Source organism: Nilaparvata lugens, chromosome 7, assembly GCF_014356525.2.
Source record: "Nilaparvata lugens isolate BPH chromosome 7, ASM1435652v1, whole genome shotgun sequence".
NCBI lineage: Eukaryota > Metazoa > Arthropoda > Insecta > Hemiptera > Delphacidae > Nilaparvata > Nilaparvata lugens.
This window is the reverse complement of record NC_052510.1, coordinates 22,024,424-22,050,894: the sequence shown is the minus strand read 5'-3', so window position 1 is coordinate 22,050,894 and position 26,471 is coordinate 22,024,424. Positions and strand designations below refer to the sequence as shown.

General features: G+C 33.4%; 2 protein-coding genes across 2 annotated transcripts in view; both read left to right on the top strand.

The window, feature by feature from the left end:
- LOC111057041 (dystrophin, isoforms A/C/F/G/H) overlaps window positions 1–3,697 on the top strand; it is a 608,133-nt gene extending 604,436 nt beyond the window's left edge. Inside the window, exons 62-63 of the mRNA XM_039431878.1 lie at window positions 109–251; window positions 3,316–3,697. Coding sequence (XP_039287812.1) covers window positions 109–251; window positions 3,316–3,682 — 510 coding nt within the window. The 3' untranslated portion in view covers window positions 3,683–3,697. The remainder of the gene's footprint in view (window positions 1–108; window positions 252–3,315) is intronic.
- A 2,083-nt stretch (window positions 3,698–5,780) lies between these two features.
- Window positions 5,781–20,973, top strand: LOC120352320 (dystrophin-like). Its single transcript, XM_039432346.1, has 6 exons — window positions 5,781–5,935; window positions 7,756–7,999; window positions 12,401–12,515; window positions 17,074–17,199; window positions 19,056–19,069; window positions 20,837–20,973. Exons 1-5 carry the CDS (start codon window positions 5,886–5,888, stop codon window positions 19,067–19,069), a joined length of 549 nt encoding a protein of 182 aa, XP_039288280.1. The 5' UTR covers window positions 5,781–5,885; the 3' UTR covers window positions 20,837–20,973.
- Window positions 20,974–26,471: the final 5,498 nt, after the last annotated feature.

Genomic DNA, 26,471 nt, shown 5'->3' with positions numbered 1-26,471 from the left:
TTGGCTCTTCATTGAAGAAACTGGTAAATTATTGATCAAAATGTTGTACAAACACTCCACGTGTCACATAATATTATCAGTTTGTAAAATAATAGTTTGTGTTTGCAGGCTGTGCACTTCTTGAATTGGCTGCAACAAGAGCCGCAGAGTATGGTCTGGCTACCAGTTCTTCACAGGCTTTCAGCGGCAGAAACTGCCAAACATCAAGCCAAGTGCAACATTTGTAAAGAATATCCAATTGTCGGCTTCAGGTATGTTGATTTAATGAAAGGTAACATATTTACGAGATGATAGCCTTTCAATGCTTACTTGAAATCAATCACATGTCGACTGAGGAAGAATGAAATGAAAGAAGATTGCATCAGCATTCGACTGAGAATGAAGTCAAAAGAATGCATCAGCACAAGCCTTGTGCGTGGATGATTCATTGACTGGTAGATGTGTAAAATAAATTTGAAAAAGCATAAAAATAGACTACAAAAGGTCAATTACTTACTTACTTACTTACTTACTGGTGTGGCCACTCGTGCACTCGTGTATTTGCCGGTACCGGCCTCATCAACTAAGCCTCTCCAAATAAAGAAAAGAACTGGCTTATACAAGTATGTGATAGGAAGTTCACTAATGACGCATCATCACGTCTGAACTACTGGACTGATTAAGTTGAAATTTTGCATATAGATTCTTAATTTACCGAGGATGGTTGTAGGCTTATTTTGAATTCTTCAAGATTTCAGTAGGTCAAGTTTTTATTTAGAAACTTGCGGAGCACGTGCTACCTGCTTGTATAATATAATAAGTAGTATAAACATGATAATATATATGAAATGATAAATAAATATAATTTTATAATATACTAGCAGGGCTGGGCACCCGTGCTTCGCTACGGGAATTAAAAGATAAAATAATTTTTGTGAAACATTTATAATCTAAATCCTACCAAAATTTTTATAATCGTTTTTGAGATTAGGCCACAACTTGGCATGAAAATTATTGAGTCAAATCATTCGAATAATTATTAATTGATGTGTTGGAAGTGCTCTGTAGAATAGTAGTCTAATTGCAGCGAATTTTGGGCAGGGCTTAAGAGTCGACCACGACTTTATTCATTGGCAATAAATATTTCCTGTTGACAGTTATCAAATTAGCAGTGATCATGTTATTTTTGTTCTTGTCTGATGCAATTGAAGATTAAATTCCAAATTAAGTTGATTCGGAATTTGATAACTCTGGTATCCATGGATCTCTTGCTTATTCTCGAATTTTTGGCATAGCCTATTGCTTACTTTTCGTTTCACTTATCCATAAGTGTAAAAGCAGCCAATCCACTGATTCTTTCCTACATGGAAGTCCATTAATAACATTTATTGTGACTGATTTCTCATGTCCTGAACTTTACAATCATTAATATTAAAGTGGGATCATTTTAATGTGAATTGGCATATATCTGAATAGAGTTTATTCAATCACTTCGATTATTGACTACCATTATATTTTATGATTTCTTTCTTTGATCTTAGCTTGAAACCAATAGCTTAGGGATGAAAATTTGGATATAAACTAACATGTAACTAAATTCAATTTCTATCTAAATTGACAACTTTAGTATTTACTTGTGATCTATGAATATCAATAGGATTGTCTTGTGTCATGTAATGACATCATGAAATGAAATAGGAGCAGATGATGGAATATTATGTTTTTCTCGATTTAGTTTTTAGCTGATTTTGAAACATGAAAATATCAGGCCCAGTAGTACAAAAGCCTGTTTAATGTCAATCAGGATTAAGTTTCATGAGAATTAATCAGAGCAGGGTTTTTTTAATAGAAGGCTTCTCTGATTCGTTCTCGTGGTATTTAGTGTGGATTATGAATTGACAGACAGTGCAACTGGCTCTCTTAAGGCCATGGCTGCGTACAAACATAAAGCAACAGAGGAACCAATACAACAGAAGCTGAAGAAATTAGTCGCATTTCTATCACCTCACAATGAACATAACATTCAAATATCATTATGTTTGGGGAGATCGATTTTAAATTTCTTTTGCTATCATCCGGTCACTTTCTGAACCTATTCTCCCAGATGTTCCATGAATACTGCAATGTCTTGAAATAAGGTCGCCAAACTTGAGGTTCAACTACAGCTATTATAACCTTTTTCATTTGCTTACACTCTCTTACGTTTTCATCAGACTATGAAAAACTTTTTTCTGATCAGCTGCTACTTGAGGGACCAATAATAATATTCTTCCTCAAAGAACTTTGGCGAATTTTCCCAGAGTTGGGACCTGTTCCAAAATAATGTTTTTTTTATGTCGCAAACCCACTATATCCCTGATTTAATCAAAATCGTTAGAACCGTTTTCGAGATCCGTTCGACATACATGCACATTCACAGACAGAAATTGCTTTCTTAGTATAATTGACCTCAATGATTATGATTTCATTCAATGAGAGCTTATTCCACGCAAATAATAACAGCTGGCATCAAAAGCAAAAATGTCAAACATGATTGAAATTGAAACAGTAGCGATCATCAACATTATTATCTTCATCTGATCTAAAGTAACCAAATTATAGAAAGATTCACATCAATGTGTCAGCATTGTTTGAATGGGGAGCATTGATGCTATTGATGAGGAATACTGACAGTCAACGAACTGTTATGCATATTCAATATTTTTATCTAAAGCTACCTTCTATTTTCTTTGGTAAAACAATCAATGTTTGTAAATAATTGATTCATGGGAAAAGCGCCTTACTTCTATGGAAGATATAATTATTAATTTAGTTGCCAGTTAACAACTGTTTTGAAGAGGTACTCTCTCCAGATTATAGTTCTATAGTAACATAATGATATGGACAGTTCATCAATAATTATAATCAAGAGATTGGGAGAAGAAGAATATACATGCTAAAAGACGAACTTTAAACTCTTAAAAACCACCCTTAGATTTGAAATATCGCAAAAAAATTCCTTAGTGAGCACCTAGGACTTATAAGGAAGCTATATTCCAAGTTTTGTTGCAATCCATCCAGTAGTTTTCCAGAAATCGTGATCAGTGAGTGAGTGAGTGAGTGAGATAAGAATTTTATAAGTATAGATGTGATTATTATCAAACGATAATCCAAATCAAATGCTGTTAACTTCCCATTTCTTGACTTCTGTACAAGGTTGATAATACAATCACCTACTCCAGCAGCAATTTCTGCCACTGTTCTGTTACTAACTCGACTGTTGCGATTACTGCTACTTTAATTATAAAATAGATTAATCACTTTATCACTTTTAACTTGATAATTGAAACTGTTTAGGTACCGTTGCCTGAAGTGCTTCAACTTCGACATGTGCCAGAGCTGCTTCTTCTCGGGCCGCAAGGCGAAGAACCACAAGCTGACCCACCCGATGCAGGAGTACTGCACGGCGACCACTTCGGGTGAGGATGTCAGGGACTTCACGCGAGCCCTGCGAAACAAACTCTTCAAGTCCAAGCGCTACTACAAGAAGCATCCGCGCATGGGATATCTGCCTGTGCAGACCGTCCTAGAAGGCAAGTCAAAATGCAATATTCATTATATAGAAATCTATTCATTCATTTATGTAACAATCAACACTTATGTAAAAACATTGGTAGATAAAATACTAAGGCGATCCTTGTGTTATTTTTTCTTTCAAATTTAGGTGATGCCACGGTTCAAAAAGTAGGTGAGGCTTCCTATTATCTTGAATTGAAATCAAAATCCTATTATAAAATCATCTTGAAACATTTTCATAACAATCCAAGTCAAGGGTTTCTATGAATAGAATATGTATCGACCGATCATAAAACATTCCTTGAAAGCTAATAGCCTGTATTTTATCATACCATTATTAAATTATTGTGTATCAACAGTATCATTATGTACTATACTATACTTCTCTATTGTGTACTATACTATTTGACTAATGCCATGTGATGTTTCACTTATAATACTATACTTCACCTACCTATAATACAAACTAGTACCTGAAGAAAAAAATATCTTTGTCAGAACAACCGTCACTAATTTTCATTTAGCACTGCCAAAATGAGAGTAACTGGTTGTGCGTTTACAGTGAGCTGAAAGATCAATCAATCATCTAACATATCTCAACTTCCAGAAAAGTACCTCAGGCTTAAACCCAAAACTGTTCAAATTCTAATTTATACGACAGTCCAAATATAGCTAGGTTATGTGTCACTTTTAAATTTTTCAATTACTTTTGATACTTAATTATTTTCAATCCTATATGTAAAAAACACAGATTATGACACTGTGAAAAGTTTATAATTGTATTCGATGTGTCAGAAATACTCTGCACATACTCGACTGTAAAGAAAACATATGGTTTAATTACAGTAGAGTATGCTGTAATGAGAATCATATGTTTATTTGTTCTGCAAACAGCTGTTTACCGGCTTGATTTCATGCATGGAGAACAGATTAGATTGAATGACTATGACAAAAAAACATAATAATATTAATCCTAGTACCATACCACTTGAGTGTTCTACAAGCCGAGAAAACGTTAATTTTTTGTTTGTTTTTTTTTTTTTTTGCTAAGAGTGATGCTCACATGAGCTCTTGTCTTGTGCGTGGGTAATGAGGTGGATGATAATGAGAGATGAACGGACCTGCAGTTTCTGGTGGGTTCTGAACCCACAACAATTTTTAATTTTTCCCTTTCATTTCCCGTAATTCAACATTTGCTTTTACCAATGAGAGTCATTAACATTTTAAAATAATTTTACTATAAATTCTTGCTTTTTTATCAAATGTGGATGAATAATTTTTTTCATCTCGAAACGGTTGATTTGTAATTTGCCGTTTAATCCAGTATTAGGCCTACCGTACTAATGAGAAATTTGTATATGGATTCTGGACTCTGATGATTGTCAATCCATTCCAAAGAGTATAATTACTTTTAACCAATGAAATTCATAAACATTTTTAAACATTAGGCTGTAAAGTAATTATTCAACTTGGAAGGGGTAAACATGATTATGAAGTATGAAATAGTTATTTGTATATCTAGAGTGAAGAGTAATGTTTCTTCTCCCCGAGGGAATAGTTTGAAGCCTGAGGCGATGCCGAGGGCAACAATTTTCCTGAGGGAGGGAAAAACATTTTTCACTCGTGATATACACAACATTTTTCCTACACCTACATTTTAGTTCACCGCCGACAGCGCTATGCGCTATTTGTCGGCAAAAGTTGTAACAACAATGGCCGACTCGACTACAACTATGATGAAGTTCCCGTTTCAAATTTGATTAGTTAATGAGGAATATTCGTTGGCTGGTGTTTTCAATAACATGGAATATAAAAAAAAATATTTATACATTTCTATAGTATACTGATGTGAAGTTTGTAATAATTCATCATGAAACATATTTCATATATTGATCCAAAATGTCTGGTTGAGGTATTGAATTTAGTTGGTTTAATGACTACTCTATATGCTTCCTCATCTGAGCTTAGACCTTTTAACCTATTTCAAATGTAAGTTTCTAAAATAGAGATGCTTCCCATGATATTTAAATGGAGTTACTTTTACGCTCTAGGGAGTTTTTTGTTTTTTCCTCCGAGAGCGAAAAAGTGGCACTTTAGTGTTATGTTTCAGGGAGTAAAGTAGACTCTTTAGACAGTAGGTGGAGGAAAAACGATTTTCAATCATGACGCTTTGTAGGCTACATAACTCGGTGTTGAAGAAAAGGTTGTGAGACGAAATTGAAAGTTTCATTTTTTTATTAATTTTGATTGATTTGTTTGTCTGCAGAGAGGACGAGCATCAGTTGATAGCGCAGTACTGTCAATCGTTGAATGGCGAATCGATACCTGTGCCGCGCAGCCCAGTCCAAGTTATGGTAGCTATTGATGCTGAACAGAGGGAAGAACTCGAAGCTATGATAAGGTATGCCTATGCACTAACCACTAACCTTCTACCTACTACCATGCAATCTAAACTTCTCAATAGAATGCTATATAATTCATTTGTGTGATCGGAATCTTACTTCATGTTCTCCACTTTAGTGGCATTGGTGATAGAAATTGCCAAAACTGCTCCAACAAACAAATTTGTCAAACGTTTGCTCGTTTGCTCAGTTTCACAATGAGTCTGTCTTCTATTAAACTCAATAATATTAGTTACATACTTTTCTTTCTCATGTATTGTTTTTAAATTATACTGCTCAGTGTGCGTGATGAGGCCAATAATGGGATTTAGTTCAAGATGCTTTTAAATATGTATATTTTCGAATAAATAAATGTAAATTGTCTTGGCCAATGATATACCCTTCTATCAAGCTCAGCAAACTAACAATTATATATTTATTAATTTTTATCATCTATACCGTACCTGATAATTCTGCTATTCCATATCTGTGATTTCAACTCACTAGAAACTAGATATTGATGATGCTGTGACAACCATTGATATTTCTCGAAATTATTGTGAATGACACGTGATTAAAAAAATCAATAGGCCTATTGTATTCTATTCAATTCATATTCTATTCCTATTTTTGTAATATTTATTTATTTTGACAAAATACACTGATGTGAAAACATTGTTAGATAAAGTACTAAAGCAATCCTTGTATACACTAATTAAATACTTATATATGGTAGAAAAAATACTAAGGAATTCCATATATAATATTAATACTGATTAATTGATAATACTAATAATAATATCAATTGATTATAGAATAATAATATTATTTATTAATAATACTAGTAGTTCTGTGAACAGTAGACCTCGCGCTCAGTAAGTTACATTGACCTGTTATGTTTTCTCAAAAATTAATAAATAATTTATCAATTTAAAATGTCTAGAATCAAAACAATCTAAAAATCCTAAATAAACATAGAGCTTTCTGTCCTATCGTACCGTGACGTGTCATCCCGGAATATGAGTGTGAGCGCTGTTATCATGTCTGGCTGCCGTCGATACGCCAATCAAATCAAATCAACCCATCAGAGAACATTCTGTATCGTCGTGACAGCGAAGAATGTGTGTTGAAATTAACAAAATAAACTACCATAATGCTGATTTCCTACAAACTTCATTTCTCACTTTTCATGATTTTAGAAATCAATTTATTTTCAATAATATTTGTTGCAATTTTAATCATCAGATCAAAAAAGAAAAATGTTTTCTATCAATAACTCCAAACTCCAAACTAGAATCATGGCCTCAGCTTATTTAAAGACAAAGTTAGTAGACAAAACTGTCTACAAACGTTGATGGAAAGATACATTTTCAAGATATTTTTGAACGGGTGGTATTATAGTCCACTAGACAGCTGATTCATGATGAATAATTCTATAGTCTGATTTTTACGGTAATATTGGTGTTTGAAGGAAACTCCTTTTCTTTTTGTATTATCCTTAAAATGCAAATTAGAAAAAAAATTATGTATAGGTCGACGCGAAATTGAAAAAGAAATATACTTGTCAAATTTCATGAAAATATATTGCTGCGTTTCACTGTAAATGCGCAACATTTAAACATAAAGAGAAATGCAAAACCGTCGACTTGAATCTTAGACCTCACTTCGCTCAGTCAACTAATAATACTATTTTATATCCTTGTATAAATTACTAAAGCAATCCTTGTGTAATGAAATATTCACATATGGTAGATAAAATACCAAGACAATCCTTGTATGTATAATTGAATATTTATAAATTTATTTATCATATTAAATTATGATATTATGGTGTGACCAGGGAGCTAGAAGAAGAGAACGCGTCGCTGCAGGCGGAATACGAGCGCCTGCGCAGTCGATCGACGCCCGAGTCGACGCCGGAAGAGATGCGTAGTGGAGGGGGAGGGGGTGACGGAGACATGGTGGCCGAAGCGAGGCTGCTGCGTCAGCACAAAGGCCGGCTGGAGGCGCGCATGCAGATTCTCGAAGACCATAACCGACAGCTAGAGGCGCAACTGCAGCGGTTGAGACAGCTTTTGGATGAGGTAATATTTGTTATCAAGAATCAATCAATCAATCAATGAAGGTCAACTCATTCGACCACTCCCAATATTAATTTGCTCTCCATATCAACAGTACATCATTAACATCTAAAATCAGAGTACCGTCCCAGTAACGGCAACAGTCAGTTGATTGCAACCGAGTATCAATTTGCTGATTTGAATCTTTCCGGCACGCTATCAGCTGATTGTTATTCTAGTAAAATGAATGTGAATTTTCACAAGTTGAAAAGAAAGGTTATGATGTTAGGTTTTAGCTTCTATTTATGACAATGTTGATATTTTTGGAAATGTTCAACCACGCTGTTCAGTAGTCGTCACCACAAAGAACTTCAAATTCAAAGAACTGATTGAATGAAATGAAAACGTTACCTGCGCGTGTACATTACAGTGCTGTGTAAGGTCAAGATGGCTTTGTAAATAAACACTTGCATTATTTTTTATAAAAAGTACTGATTTTTCTTCCTGAGGGGAAAGTTTGAAGCCCGAGGCGAAGCCGAGGGCAATAATTTTCCTGAGGGACAAAAAACATTTTTCACTCGTGATATATACAACATTTTTCCTCCACCTATATTTTTATAAAAACTGAAAATAGAATAATTTTTAAAATCTTACGTGACCATTAAAATGTGTTACAACATAATCTAAAAAGTAAACAGAAACAGCTGGCTTGTAATCACAGTTCTCCGCTGACAGCGCTTTTTGCTATCTGTAGGCAAAAGCTGTAACAAAAATGGCCGCCACAACTACAGCTATGATGAAGTTCCCGTTTCAAATTTGATTAGTTAATGAGGAATATTCGTTGGCTGTTATTTTGAATAACATGGAATGAAAAAAAAATTATACATTTTTTTAGTACAGTGATATGAAGTTTGTAATAATTTTAGCATACAAACATAAATTTCATATATTGATCAAATGTCTGGTTGAGGTATTGAATTTGGTTGGTTTAATGACTATTCTATATGCTTCCTCATCTGAGCTTAGACCTTCTAATCTATTTCAAATGTACGTTTTCAAAATAGAGATGCTTCCCATGTTATTTAAATGGAGTTACTTTTACCATAGAGAAACAATAGCATAAGTAGATATCCCATGGTATAGGGCGCTTATGTCGCAACTTTTACTGTTATCTCAAGCTGATAGTCCACGTACTTCTTTCCCGTGAAGCTTTATGACGCTGGTAGTCTCTCATATTGTGCCGTTCATACACTCTTACCCGGTCAAAACAGTAAAAATCGACAATAATCGGCTTGAGATAACAGTAAAAGTTGCGACATAAGCGCCCTATACCATGGGATATCTACTTACGCTATTGTTTCTCTATGCTTTTACGCTCTAGGGAGTTTTCCTGTTTTTTCCTCCCGAGAGCGAAAAAGTGATACTTTAGTATTATGTTCCAGGGAGTAAAGTAAGCACTTTAGACAGGAGATGGAGGAAAAAATATTCTCTATATCTATGTTGTTGTACATTATGTCTAGGATTAATGAACGTATTTCATTCTCCTTTGAGGCTAGTTCTTGTAGATTTTTCTCCGTCCTTATAAATTCTACCAGATTGAACAGAACTTCTAATTTGAACAGAACTTCTATGTCCATCTAATTTGGATTTATAAGGGCAGCAAAAAATTGGATGTTCAAGAATTGGTGTGTGTATAAGTAGCCTAACTGTTTATATTAATAATACTGATTATTATGACACTTTTAAATTTTCTGAAATTGCTCTGGAAATGTGACAAAAGAAGAGAATTCATAAAATGAAATAAAGATCGAAACTATAGCAAGATGTATACAGAGAGCTGATTATTGTGATAACAGTATTATTCAAATCAATGCACTTGTAAAATGGATTGAAAGGAGTGTTTTTGTCTATTATTGAAGTATTTTTATAGTTGAAGGATATTGGAAACACTTATTGTCTTTTATTCCATTATGGAACAACTTACATATCTGGCTAAATTCATCAAAGTATTCAATGTTTTGTTCGATTGCAGTATTACAGTGATATTCTCATTGTATTTCCAGATTTCATTCTATATCTTGAAAAATGTGGTATTGTCGACAAAGGCTGGATATAATAAGAATATTGAAATCTGTCTGGTGAGCATTAGTGGTTTTAAGGGGCTGTCGATGTTCTTTGGTTTTTGAGAAATCTATCTTGAAATTGATTCAGATTGTTATTGTATGTGATACAAATTGTTGCAGACGCTATGCTTCTATGTCGCGAATGTTTATGAATCCAATAAATTATAGATATGCCGATGATAATTATTAGTGTTATTACTCTTATTAGCTTGGTTTCTTAGCAATATCGTGACAAAACCATGGGAAAAAACATTATAAATAATACTATAACGACTTTCTTTATCAAGTCTTAGAGATTATTGATTTTGATTTTTGTGGTTGTCAATATTGGGACAACACCATAGAAAAAATACAGCTTTGATCCAAAAATCCTTATCTAAAAATCCTTGAATTTTTCCAAAATTTTCCATTCTTTGATTGGGACTTTTTTAACCTTATTTATCAACAATTGATGATAATGTTTAATTGTCTGTTAATGTTTTGCGATTTTGGGCAAGTGGTTTTCATTTCAAATATTCATTGAAATATTTTTTTGTCCTGTGTGTTGGCTATCTCTCCTATGGTAGTGAGTTTCACTTCGAACTGACAGAATTCACCAAATATAATATAAATTCTGAAGTTTGAAGTTAACGTCACTTTACCATTGTATAATTTAATATAATGTATTTATCAAATAATTTATTTCGCCTGGCCTGGTAATCTCCTATTTACTTGTAACAAATTACTTCTTCCAAATTTAAACAAATTTAGCTACAAATGATAGCTATCGAACTTGAGTGTTAGGACCACGCTTTTTTGTTTTAGTAACAAATCCGAAACCATAGTCCTGCTACTAAAATTTATTAGTATTCGTATATTGGAATTTATATACTGTATAACTTTGATTATTCATCCCTTTTTTATTATTCAATGATTTCTTGCATTGATTGGAGTACCCACATTATTTAATGAATACTCTCAATTATTATTCTTATCCTCAAATTTAATTTTTAATAGCTCTGATACTCTAGTTAAACACTTTTTTTGAGGTGGAAAAACGTTCAAAAAGGCAGCTGGCGGCAGCGGAGCCGCTTGGCTAGTGTGGGATTCTTACTTCACTAAAAAACCAAACCTCATTCTGCACCTATTACCTCACATTGTTGAGAATTACTTCAATCTGAGGTGTGCGACTTGAGCATTTCTGCTTCGTACTTCTCCATACCGCTTTTTGTGCTGCCTATCACAAGACGATCATTCAATGAATCCGTCATCTTTTTTCTTCTCGAGTGTAGAAAGTATAGTTGAACACTCACTGCATAGCTTACTGTACTATATGGCTGTCTCCTCAGCATCAACTGGTTATGCTTTCAATTTGCAATTGAATATAAATTTTTCACTTTTTGTGTAGTTGAGAAGTTGATATTGTGGTAATTATTCATATTGAATGAAAAAGACTGATAAATTGTCAAAAAACCACAGATTTATTGATACTTAGAAAGACCGGTTTCGGTTATTACACCATTGTCAATCATTGTCAATGGTGTAATAACCGAAACCGGTCTTTCTAAGTATCAATAAATCTGTGGTTTTTTGACAATTTCTCAGTCTTTTTCATTCAATTAGAATATAAATGGTAATATTTGATTATCGAATTAAGAAATTATCATCCCTAGAGATCTGAATTCGAAATTGATGTTCATAAACCTGGACTTCCGATGAATCCAGTCCTTTCTCTTATCCATAAACGAATGCACTCGATCACAATATTGTACTATATTTTTTCCCAAGTAATATGTTAACTACTCCTATATCTTACTTTATCTTTTATGAATGAATGCACTCAATCTCGATAATAAGAGTATGGCTAGTTACACACATATTGATTTTTGGACGTTTGATTTTTTGCCGTATTTATAAATTCAATAAGATTGAAGAGATGATGTCAAACACATCATATTTGTCAAGTTCCGTTTCATCTCATAGAATTAAATAAATAAATATGATTTTATTGCCATTAAATTCATAATGACGGCAAAAAATCGATGTGTGTGTAACTGGCTTATCACACTTCATATTTTTCATACTTTGTATGATGCAGAGTGGCAAAGTTATATATTAGTATATTGTATATAGAGTAATATATAGAGTTGTATATAGTATTGTGAGTATCAGAGTATATATTTTTAATTTCATGCTATGCTATCCAATTTATACTATTCCCATAAATATAGAATTAGATTGTTACTGAATAGGACTGATTCTCCAAGTTTCAAGATAGTCAATTTATTTCACTAACTTATAAAACTATTCTTTTATTTTGCAGCCAAGTAACGGATCACCATCTAAAACCGGAACTCTGCAAACAAGGTCTGTCACGGCTTCTCAGCTTGCCACGGATTCGCCTGCCAAAATGAACGGCCACTACCATGAATCACCAGGTAGAGTTTAACATTATCCACTACTATTCTCACTAACCGGACTATCTCACACTAACTGTGCCATACACGTTCTGCAAACTATGATCTGTAGCAACCCTTCTCATAAATTTCATAAATATCACATTTTCACACTAATCATCATTTGGGTATCAAGCTGTAGGTGTTATAATTATAAGTAACGCATTGATCTGCCTTACTGGGTCACTTGAATCACTAATAACTCATTATGATCCCTGCTATAAAAGACGTTCCATAGTTGCTGTTATAACGAATAAAAAAATTGAATAATTAGCCATTTTAGATTAATGATGGCAGAACCTGTAATTACTCTTTAGGTTCTATTCCTCTGCTTGTAAAGTATTTTGAAATGTTAAAGGTTCGTACCCACTAGAACGTATCATACCATGACCGTGCCCGTACCGACACATGCAAAAAAATATTCTTTGCATCATTTTATATGTAATACACCCATTAGACCGTTCCGTCACCGGCCAAGCACGGAGCGTGCAGCCATGCACGTCCAGGTCAACATTTGTCGGCCAGTATATTTTGTCTGTGACGAAACGCTCCTTGCATGGTACGTGACGCCTGCAAACCCCGTTGTAACCGCGCATGCACCCCGTTGGTAACCTATTCTCTTGCTAACTGACGCGTTCCCAACAACTTCTGACCGGGCATCATACGCGTATCATACGCGTACCATACGCGTAATGTACTGGCATAGAACGCTGTTGATCCGTTGTAGTGGGCATAGTTGTTATTTTACGTGCCTGGCATGGTCTGACACGGTCCGTGTCTGGTACGTTCTAGTGGGTACGAACCTTAAGGCCTGTTCAATAAAAATGTAGAAGTCCTGTATACGTGGAAAACTACAAACACCACCATAAACCAGAACTACATGGCACTGCAAGATAATAAATAGTGATGGTCAAGTAAGTTCATCTTTGATAAATCATTTCTGGTTTTTATTGAAGAACTTGTAAATGTTCGAAGAATAGGCCACAAATATACTGATGGTGTTCATAAATAAGTAAGATGCAAAATTATTCGAATCGCCTTGTCTTTTTAAAAACCTCAATTTACAGCTTGCTATACTTAATTATGTTTGTGAGTCTTTTAAAAGTTATGGAAGAAAATCAAAGGCTTTTTGAAAAGAGTTATTCTTTGAAATTTTTTTTAAGAAAGTTGTCTTTTTCTTGATTAACTCTTGCAAATTTGTGAAGATGTGTTTTGAGATTTCACACTGTAATACAAAGACACTACAATTTTGAGAAGCTTCTGTTTCAACTTACAGTAAAAATCAAAGCAACTCTAGGATGTAGATGCTTCATGTTTTGAAAAATGCTGATTATAGTTGAATTAGAATGGAATTTTTTTCAAATCAGTGTTGTTTATTTTGTTGTCTATTGATGACAATCACTTTTCTGCAATTGAACCAATATCACAATTATTACTTTTCGATTATTGAGATCATTCTAGATTATTATTCTTAGAAAACTCATTTTATAGAACTCAAAAATATTATGTAATAATTAGTATGCAATCGCTTCTTTGCTGATGGTTTTCGAGGAGACTATTTACATCAAAAGGTGGTTGGTTGGGGATTGCCATTATTATATATTTTTCCAAAAATAAATCCAAAACTTCTTGAATCGATTCTACTGTGATTCCACATGGATATGAGGGAAATAATTTTTGAAAAAATCTGTTCTATCAAATACAATGTGATGTTGGATGAATAACATTAATTGAAGGATATCTCAATCATTTTGAATTAGTCTGTGTTATCATGAACGTAACGAAAAGTCTATCGATTTTCAAAGTAATAATGATTATTCAACTTCATGATTTGATGGATAAACTTCAATAAGTTGACCTAACCTTGCAGCTTGTCGGTCTTTGCTACACCGGTCATTCCAATACGGGTTTGATCCCTTTTTGTATGGACTTCTATAAGTATCCTCCACCACATTACCCACGCACAAGTTGCCTGGGATTAACAGAAAACATATTTATAACTGTAACTTGAACAAAATGTCAATCTCACCTCAATCCATAAGCAAATTGGAGTTTCTAAGATGCATTCATTCATACAAGCATAAATTATCATGGAATTGTCGGGATAAAGTAAAGCTCCGCCCAAACTTTTAAGCTACGTTTACACTATGTAATATAAAATTTGAGCTAAATATAGCTCTGTCAGCTACATATAGCTCCGCTAGATGTAGCTCTGCTATAAGTAGATTTAACGCTAATTTTATGTAGCAGAGCTATATGTACAATAGCTACATGTCAATTCTTGTTTATAACAGAGTTAGATGTAGCTGCTCTGTCCTTGAAGGAAGGCTGCCGCAGCTGTTTAGTGCCTGCTGGGTTTACATCAGCTGATATACTGTACTCATTTGTTGTCAGAGTGATAGTAGTTTACTGCGCATTGCGAGCATTTATTTTTTATTCATATATTACTAGTCGTCAGGCTCGCTTCGCTTGCCATATCCGTCTAGCCAGGAGGCTCCGCCCCCTGGACCCCCGACTGGATCGTCCAAGAATGAGATCAGCAGGCTCGCTTCGCTAGCCTGCATTTTTCATTTGAGCATTTTTATCATAATTATGTTAACACGATCCAGTCGGGGGTCCAGACTAAACGTCTGGCTGAACGGATATGGCGAGCGAAGCGAGCCTGACGGCTAGTAATATAATATTCCCAGGAATAGCTCCGATTGAAGTAGCAGTGCCCAATCAATTTTTCTGCGATAAGTGCATTTCAATCTTTAACTTGGTGCCAACCTAACAAAGTCAACTCAACTTAATGCCAACCTGACAAAATTATTAATTTAGTTACCAGTTAACAACTGTTTCGAAGAGGTACTCTCTCTAGATTATAGTTCTATATTAACATATGGTAAGGCCTTTTTTCAATTATAATTAAGAGAATAAGAAGAATATACATGCTAAAAGACGAACTTTAAACCCTTAAAAACCACCCTTAGAGTTAAAATATTGCCAAAAGATTTCTTAGTGCGCCTCTAAAGGGTCAACTGAAAATACCGACCAAATTTGAACGTTTTTGATCCGGTAGATTTTTAGTTCTGCGAGTGAGTGAGTGAGTCAGTCAGTGAGTGAGTGCCATTTCGCTTATATATATATATATAGATTGTGCAATGATGGAGAGTGAATTTGACTGGAATAGAGACAAAATCATCCAATATATTCTTTTTCTTCTCTGTGCTGCCATTACTTGTAGCAGAGCTACATATAGTTTGGAATAAACCAGTATTTACTGCTCAGTTCCCAGCCAGATGCCGAAGAAGAAGGTAGTTCTTGCAGCAGCCGCTGCTTTCACCGCAGCTACTGTGATATTTTCAGCACAGAGAAGAGAAAGAAGATATTGTATAATTATTTTTGTCTCTATTCCTGTCAAATTCACTCTCCATTATTGCCCAATAGTATATGAATCAAAAAGAAATGCTCGCAATGCGCAGTAACCTACTAGCACTCTGACAACAAATGAGTACAGTATATCAGGTGATCAGGTGTAAATCCTGGAGGTACTAAACAGCTGCAAACAGCAGTAAACAGTTGCGGCAGCCTTCCTTCAAGGACAGAGCAGCTACATCTAGCTCTGCTATGAACAAAAATTGACATATAGCAGAGCTATATTTAGCAGAGCTACATGTAGCTCTGATTCTCTTTGATGTTTACCGAAAACTTTGTATAGCTCAATTTCTGCTATAGAGCTGAGAAAATAGGCTGAAAACTGCTCTATAGCCGGGCTATATAGCAGATTTCCAGTGTCACTTTTTGAACATGTAGCAGAGCTATATAGCTCTGCTTCATGTAGCTCTGCTATATAGCTCTGCTACATGTAGCTCTGCTATATAGCTCTGCTACATGTAGCTCTGCTATATAGCTGTGCTACACGTAGCTCTGCTATATAGCTCTGCTACATGTAGCTCTGCTATATAGCTGTGCTACACGTAGCTCTGCTATATAGCTCTGCTACGTAGTGTAAACCTAGCTACTCTCCCGGATTCTGTTAAATGACGTTAATAATATTAAAATGAGGATTATGGGACATTATTCCAGGAATAATTGATGCGAGAAGCGACTCAAACAAGTTGCGAAAAAAGTACGCTCCACGAGTATCAATATACTACTAACGTGTTCCAAAAATTGAGTTTGAGTTTTCACTTCCATCAATACAGTTCTAATATATGTATTTAGTAGCTATTTTCAGTTAAACTAATTGAAATCATAAAATGAATCGAAATGAATTGCTAGAGGATAAAATAAATTGAATTAAAAATATTCTACCATAGATTATTCATTTGTGGTACATGTTTAGAAACTGGATCAAAATTAATTTATATAAAATGAAAAGCGTCATCTAAATTATTAAATCAAGTGAAATAGTTTGATCAGAATAAATTTTGACTGTTTATTCAATGAATAAACTTGATTTGAAATAGAGCAATAGTAATGAGTGGAATATATGAGGTTAAGAATGGTGGTGGTGGTGGTGGTGCTTAGTGGTGACTGGTGCTTTGTGTGGTGTCAGGTGGTGGTCGCTGGACAGATGGCCGCAGCAGCATGGACCGCCCCCCTCCTCCGCCCCCCGTCACCCTCACCACCAGTGTGAGCGCCAATCACAGCATCAATCTTGGCAATCTCCATCACATGGCAGGTTTGTACATGCTCCCAGCCCCCTCCCAGCCCCCCACCTAAATATATTTAACACAAGATAACTCTGAGTGAGGTAGCAGTTTCGACCATATACAGAGATGCATTCATTATAAATATGGTCAAAGGGCAGCAGAGTTTCATCTACTTTTTTTTGATGGGTTTCTAGTACATGTGTCCTCAATGACCCTAATGCCAACCGAACAAAATTAGATGGAATCCTGATCTGGCACAATAATCGTAGCAAATGTTGTTATAATAGCTCAGTGGCCTTTGGCAGTGTGGTGCATGCTTGCATGATTCGCTAAGCTTATCATCAGTACTAGTCAATAGATGGATTATTCATTGTAAAATTCACACATTTCTTGTATTTTTAGATTTTTATTTTGATTGTATAGTATGTTTTGTATTATGAATTATGACCAGATAAAAAATAGTTGATTCATTAATGTATTGTATTTTCTGTATTATTCCTTCCATTTACTACAAGTCAGTGTGTTTTGGAAAATAATTATGGTACGATTGAAAATAACATATTAACACGTTTCTTTTGTATTTATATGATTTCTTTCCTTCTACAGATGGAAATTACTGAGATATTTCAATTATTCAAATGCTAATGAATTAATTATTATTATTAAACGAAAATCCAAATTAAATGCTGTAATTCACCCCGAAGACTTCTGCTACTGCAAATAATGACAACAGGGTGAACAGCTAGATAGAAATTCGATGAGCGCTACTATTCAAAAATTATTAGTCAGCCCGGGAAACCGGTAAACTTGACTTCACGTTTTCAGACATTTAGCTACAGTAATTTTCAAGATATATATGACAAAATACGCGAAACTTGGTCCCGAAAAACAAGTTCCTTTTAGGTTTGAAGCAGATTTACTATGTTAAATGTACAATAAACACAAAAATTATTCACAGAACTTGTGGAAAATTTTATTTCTAAGAGAAAGATGTAGAATAAGTCTATAATAGACAAACATAAAACACAACCTTAAAAAAAATCATTAATCACATACAAAACGCATGAAAAATAGACAAAATCTTCTAATCTCTCTATGGGCACTTTTTTCAGAACACTCTGTATATTGTCTATTTGAAGTTTTTTTCATTGTTTTGAATATCTCCTTTATTAGATTTCTGTGTATCGATAGTTCTATCTACAGTGGAAGATTAGACAAAAATATTTTATTTGTCTCTGCTCATATCGATATTATGTTAACATCACAGATTCAATGTTTATGTAGTCTATGGTTTACATATTATGGTTATGGTTAACTATCCTGATTTTGGTTAATGATCCCTTTATCTCCACTCATTTCTGAAACCTGCATCCTTCCTTCAACTGTTAACTATTGCCCTTTTTCATGTTGCATGTATTTTTCTTTTACCATAGGGTTTTATATTTACTGATAAATAATTAATAGTGTGTATAGTCTCTCTGATTTATTATTACTGTTTTATTAATGCTTTCATGGGCAAATAATATAGTTATTCAAATTGATAGTTTTATTTTTCAAAACATCATATTATTCAGTACCTTCTAATTTAGTTTTTCACTATTTAATTGTGAATCTGAATATTCAGTATATTCACTATTTGATTGATTCTGTATGTATTGTATAAATGTTAATGATTTTTGAATAAAACACCATTTTATTTGAGTTTTTGTTTCTCAAAAAAATGTGCTGATCATCCATTGCCCATGAATTTAATTTTTAAACTAATTTTCATGCATTAAAAACAATTTTATTTTCAAAGTTTTGTACAGATGCCTTTATGCTTGATGTATCCTTTGTGGTTTCACAATAAATAATTATTTCTATTCTATTTCATGCTTTCTTCAAGCTGGTAGAATATAGGTATGTGTATTGAAAAAAAAATATTATCAATTATTGGATCTTTGAACAATATTAATTAAACAAAAGTAGGCCTGTTGAGGGAGACAGAGATGGTTGTTTTATCGATCTGAAACTGCAATGTTTGAATATGGATGTTTTATGAACCGCATTTTGGAAGGAGAATTGATTTTATACCAATATAGACCAGTGTAAATAATTTTAAAAACACTAATAAATCTTGAAACATCAATTTTTCATCCCTCGGATTCCTCGAAGACCACTTCCATAACCTTCGCAGACCACCTATTGGAAACCACTGATATAGATAGATTTATGTAGAAAAAGATTTGAATTTTATTGTATTTTTCCATCTTAATTTATTGGATCCAACTTCCAAAAAACTTATTTCAGAATATTTTTTGTGGTTCAGTTGAATATAACATTTTATTAAATATTTCACCATGATTAATATTGCTGATTATAGACATCTTGACTTCTCTGATTGATTCTTTTTAATGAATCACTTTTTGCTATTAGAAAAAACGACTAGCAGTCTTTTTAATGGTTTAGATTTGAAATATTATGAAATATAAATGATCATGGTTATAGGTTTTGTGATTCGTTTTTCAATTGTTCACATGTTTATTGAATTCATCAAGTAGGTAGTACTACTGCAAGAACAGTTGGCTCTTCCACAGTTTATACTAATGTTGTGCTTTATAATATTTTATCCAGACTCCTTGGCAGTCAATTAATAAACAAACTATTTAAATATAATGTAAACTATTGTCATGATGATTTCATCATATTTCTACAAATAGATATGAGAAATTGATAATTTTTTTGTCAATTGAACAAAATATATTACAATACCATGACATGCTTCAAAAGTTTATTGGTAATTTTTTGGAGATTCAGCTTTTAGGTTACATTACCTACCATTCACTGTACATTTACTGTACCATTCACTGTTTTAAGTTCAAAAACTATATTGGGAATATAAACGAAAACCTAGGTCTGTAAAATGGATTAATAAATAAATATAATTAGCCCCCTTTTAAAATTTCTGTTTAGAAACCATCCCCAATATTCACACAACATATTCCCAAAGTTTGATGCAGTTATGTCAAGTAGTTTTCAAGTCTATAGGGAACAAACACACAAACAGACATTCATTTTTAAATATATAGATTTAGATTTGGCTCAAACAAAAGCCTCTCTAAATGGAGGTAGAATGATAAGGTTGACAACTTTCAGTTCTCTTGTTTCAACATTTTTGTTTTCAAATCACTTTCAAAAAGTTCATGTAGTACCTACTATTATGTTTGAGACACTTCTGGCGCTATCATAGTTTCACCACTATTCTGTTCCACAGTCCTCTCTTGCAGTCGTTAACTATATCTTTAATAAAGTAAAGATCGAGTTGGCTTATACACGTACGGGATAAGAAAATTATGTTTGACGCATCATCACGTCTGGACAACTGGACTAATTAACTTGAAATTTTGCATATAGATTCTTAATTAACCAAGGATGGTTATAGGCCTATTTTCAATCCTTCAAAATTGCATTACGTTTTCAGTTTGTCAACTTTTAAAATAGATCCTTGCGGAGCACACGGGTTTCTGCTAGTCATATAATATTTATCAGCACTAAAACTTACTGTTATATAATTGTTTGAATTTGATAGGTATTTGAACTATTATTAACAGTAAATAAGTTAAGTTACTGCATGAAGACTCTCTGACAAAGATATGATTATAACTTTCCTATAATTTTGATTTGAAGGTGACCTTGGAAAGGTGGTGAGTGAGCTGGTTACGGCAATGACAGACAAGGATGGCGAAGAAAATGGCAGTTCGACTGCTTCCAGTGAGCACAACTAAAGAATAAAGTCAAAAACTTTTTAAAAATGTTAATGCCTCAGAACATAAGATTTCTATCCATTTGAATAAATTTTCTGTACATAAACCTACTCAGTAGTCTACTCTTTTATGTAATTATGACATGTATGCCAGTACAACATTCACGAGCAAAATGTTATATTTTACCATTTTAGAAAAGTTAATGATAAAAAAGTGTAGTGAATTGAAGCTGAATTGTTTATTTGAACGCGAATGTTTCCATGGAATATAAGATGATAATCATTGTATAAAGTTACAACATATCATGCAATAATAATGTCAGCATAAAATAATGATTAAAACTATCACGACTACTGTGCATATCTTAAACATATAATTTATTTGTAACTCATGGTAGAAGAATAATCATATTGTAATGTAAGTTATAACTGAATAGTAATTTATGTTATCTAATGAATGAAATCAACTATAAATATAAATTAATATAGTAATAATAACAAATTGATAATAGGGATGATAATGCTGTTGTATACTTTCTTAAATTTGTTACTTTCATAATATAGGAATATTGTACCAGTAGTACGGTAGTATTATTATCACTGTTGAATATTGACAATGGAAAAATTTGTCAATAAAGATTTTAATTTGGGAACTTGAAATGGTAATTGGAAATTGTATCATAGACTACGGTACTCACCATATCAAAAATAATAATAATATGCGATTTAGTAATGCTATAATGCCAGTATGGATGTAAGTTCATGATTGAGTAATGATTTGTCTTGTCGAGGCCCTACCAATTTTTTGTTGATTTTCTGTACTTATCGAAGTTCAAGTTGCTGTTCTGTGATTTCTCATTAAATATGGTACTGAACACTAGCATATGAGATAAAATATGAATTCGAAGAAGTAACACTTTCTTGCTTTACGTTCCTGAGAATTTATATTTTTCAAACTGGAGTAATGGATTCTTCCCTCTAATTTCAGTACCTACGGTACTTAGAAAAATACTCCATCTTTCTTCATCTCTATAATTATTTCCTATTCTTCAACTTCATTTTCATCCACTCAAGAAGCGACAAAAGTTTGAAGAAGCAACAAGATTGCTTCGGATTGAATCTGTTCGAAATGTTGGTGATCCTACCTGCTGAATGCTTTCGATAAATGTACTCAATCATGTTCGTTTGTTTTGATTTGCTTGTGACAACAGCAATCGTGATTTGCTGATAACTGAATCAATTATCAATTTATTGTTTGAAGTACGGTCTTCTTTCTTGAACTATACCTTGTTTCAAAACCGGGTTTGAAATCAATTCCGGATCGATAGATTGTACAGAATAATACTGTGATTTAAACTTAACTAAATGCATTGAATCGGCATTTATTTTTCAGCTTACAATTTATTAAAGTATTTAATTTTGAGTCAGGGTACACTGGAAAATTTCTACAATTCTTACAACGCACAATATTTATTCAGCAACATGTTAATTATCTATGTCCAGTTTTATTATGTTTCTTAATTAATTCAAGAACTTCTTAATTATTTCATAATATTTCAAGTAGCAATAATGAACGAAATCTGTATTATTAAGGTAAATACAAATAAGTTGTACAAATGTATAAAATACTAGTGTGAAGTAGAAACAGAAACTTTTTCCACTGCTGCTTTACTGTGGTTGTTATAATGATGGTGCTAATGATTTTTACAAGTTATTTGATTGATTTCCTCATTTTTCAATAACATTTTCAGCTCCATCATTATTTTTATTATTCCAGCTCGGAATACTAGGATAATTTCAATGTATAAATATTGAAGACTGTACCCTTGTTAAAGATCCGGACTATTATAACGTAGTTGATATTTGTATTATTTATTTTTGTTATGTAATATTAATGCATTATCCTTTCATATCCGCATTTGATTCTATTGTTTTTGGAGAGGAATAATATGATTTCGCAGAGAAAACAATCCTAGTCGGAATTTTTATCATTCCGGAAGGTAAACAAATAACATTCTTCCATTGTAGTTAATAAAATTGTATCAACTGAGCGATGACACTCTGTATAATTAGATCAATAAAGTGTTTATCCTTTTTAATAAAATGATGTGGCTTTTTTTAATAATTGTTCCAAGCTTTCAAACTATATTCTAGTATGTTGTCAGAGATGAGGATTGCATAGAAACACAACATATTGACATTTTTTTTTAGAATAGTTTTTTTTTATTCTTACCAATGAAGAAACCAAAATATCATGTTGCCATAAAATTTTCAGAGAACTACATACTGTTTCAATTTGATTGGTCCTTGAATCAATCAATTTATAAAAATAACGGGATAACAGTTTTGCTTGTTACAAAAATATAAATTTCTGGATAATTTTGAGTCGTTTATACCATCTAGTAGAAAAGTGAATCAACAATGATGCTAATTAAGGTTAGATTAAGTCTGAACAGCTATACTACAAATAAATAAAAATCTCTGAATAGGAAATGGGATTTCAATATTGAAAAATAGCAGCTATCGATCTTTCAATCATCAGTTTGTCGAGACAGAATTTCTTGAGTTAGAACGGCGATATCAAACATAGCTTCTGGGAGTAAAAGTTCATGCACCTGTAAAAAAATTAATCGTTATTAATGACGGAAAATGAATATTTTCCTAAATTGAACACAAAGTAAGAGTAGCAACCAAGCATAGCAAAGATTATGTAGTTACCGTGATAGTAGCAATTCTTAAGGATGATCCATGATAGAAGCAATTGCAATCACAACTCAACGCTGATGAAATTTTCCAATTATAATCAAATCTCTTACATTAGACCAATACAGGGTTTCTGAAATAGACCACGAACTCCGTGAGGTGTTTATTTGCATCAAAATAAAAGAAAGTTCATTATGAGGGAACTAGAGTGATAAATTATCAAGAGTGTAAAATTATTCGAGAAATCCAATTGAACCAGTTGGGAATTTGTTACTTTCATGATTATTGAAATAATGAGCAAAACATGCTTAAAACTCGACCTTTCAACTTTAAAGAGATACTTATCCTCCTCACACCGCCGAATCTATGATCGTAACCCCCAAACTATATACATCATTGGATTCAGGAAGAAACGGCCTACAACGTTTCTTTAGAACATTCTCCTCTAAGTCGTCTAACGACTTGAATATTCGAGAAATAAAAAAGTCCATAATAAAAAATACATTTTCCGAGATATTTTATTTTTTTACGGAAAAACTATGCGGTTTATCGTAAAAATGTAGAGGACCATATTAAAAGCCAGTTATATGTAGATAATATTTAGAAAAAAGTCAAAGCTGTACTAGTATAGTAACTAGAATAGTAACTGCAGGACAGGCGATTTTATAAACGCGCGTTTTTTACAACTTACCCTCCTCTCCCCCAATCTGTCGACCACCCTGGGACGTGACGACATCGAGTTACATATACACTAAAGAGTAAAAACCCCCTAACAATAATCCGAAGTCAAATTCTCTGCCTCTCTCATGTATGCTCAATGTAAGCCAGCGCCTGGACTATATTCCAGAAACATCCTGTAGGCTATATATTCAAGCGATTCATGGGTCAAAAACAGCTCATTTTTCAGAGCCCAAAAAATTATTCACTCCTTACCAGAGCTGAAACACCGTAAGTCCAATCAGCATCGTCGAGAGTTTTTTCAGCTCTAATGCTAAATGGCTTTTTTCAGCTCTGGCTACCACACAAAAGCTATTAATTTTAGAGGACTTACGTTTTACATAGATCAATATTGCATACCGAATATGTGACATTATGAGGGCATGATATACTGTACATGTTAAGATAGTGTTCCCAGTACTTAATCTTGAAATCTGCCTGAGTGCAAACACTCCAGATGATATTTTACAGCACAAATGATCAATATAGTTATCCCAAGACAAGTTCTGGTCCAGCAAGACACCTAGAAATTTCACAGACAGAGGTTGTTCAACATTCACTCCATTTATTTGAACGTTTATCTCTTCAAGATCTCTATAATTATTTCTATGTTTGAACTGCAAGAACTGCGTTTTAGTTTCGTTCACTTTGAGGTTATGTTGACTGAGGAATTGGGCTATGGCATGTACATTGACAAAAGTATCTAATTCTAATTTTTCTGCATCCTTTGCACTACAAATGTAGGATGTGTCGTCAGCATACATCAAAACCTTACCACTTGTTATTATTTGTGGTAAATCGTTAACATATAAAATGAATAATAATGGTCCGAGGATCGAACCCTGTGGTACACCTGTTTTTATTCTAAGACTATTTGATCTGTATTTAATTTTTTGCCCATTTTCTTCTCTAGTCATCTCCACACACTGACTTCTACCCACAAGATAGGATTTGAACCACTCAAGCTCCACATCAGTAACTCCCACATATTCCAACTTTTTCAACAAGATAGTGTGGTCCACACAATCGAATGCTTTGCTCATATCGAGAAAAACTCCCACTGCCCTTTCACCATTATCCATTCTATCTATTACATTCTCCACAAGAGACGCAATGGCTGACCTGGTTGATTTATCCTTCTGAAATCCATGTTGCTCGGATGACAAAATTCCATTTCGAAACAAATGCTCCACAAAACGAATTAACATTGCTTTTTCATAGATTTTACCCAGTGCATTCCCTATAGTGATTGGTCGAAAATTATTTGCCAGATTTTCTTCGCCACTCTTGTGGATTGGTACTATCTTCGACTCTTTCAATTTCTGAGGAAATACACCACACTCCAAGGACTTATTCACCAATACTGTTAATGGAGCAATTAAATACTTTTTACAACTTTTTATAACAACAGTTGAGATCCCATCAAGACCAGTTGCCCTCTTACTCTTCAGGGAATCAATAATTTCGAGAATTTCTGTTTCTGTGAAAGGAGCAACAACCATCTTTTCAATATGGCTTGAGTCATTTTCTGTTTCAACACATGATTGGGTAAACCATCCAAAACTGAGTCTTCAATGTTTGAGCCAACTTCCTGGAAGAACTTATTTAGATATTCACAAATCTCGTTTCCATCTTTCAAAACATTGCCCTCTTTTGTTTTCATACTACCAATGTACCTGTTACCATTTTGTTTGCCTTGATCCAGTTTTTTCATCATTTAAAAAATCGCATTTCACTCAAATTTTCGATATTTTGTGGCTTTAGGCCTATTTTGGTTTAAATATTAACAAACTGTATAATAAAGAATAGCAACAACGTGTGAGTGACACACTTTTTCCATGTAAGTCTGATCACGTGCTGATGATAAACTCAATAAAACCCGTTAAAGTGAATGAAGTCCTTCGAATATGAGTCATGGTCTCAGATACTGTATCATTAAAGAAATCTCGGAAAAATACTGTAAAACCATGTGACCTTGAAATTGGGTGAATTTTAATGCGGTATGCGACAAAAATAGGTTACTGTTCCGATACGTCTATGTTTTATATTTTTGGAGAAAATATTATAATTACATCTAGCAGGTGAATTGAGACAAAATATATTGTGTGTCTATCTAGTTATTGTTCTCGATCACTCTAA

Excerpts from the sequence above, each read along its gene's own strand:
- LOC120352320 (XM_039432346.1), top strand. The coding sequence starts at position 5,886 with ATGGTAGCTATTGATGCTGAACAGAGGGAAGAACTCGAAGCTATGATA. Across the intron at positions 5,936-7,755 it reads GAACTCGAAGCTATGATAAG|GGAGCTAGAAGAAGAGAACG; the intron begins GTATGCCTATGC and ends TGGTGTGACCAG. Across the intron at positions 8,000-12,400 it reads TGAGACAGCTTTTGGATGAG|CCAAGTAACGGATCACCATC; the intron begins GTAATATTTGTT and ends TTTATTTTGCAG.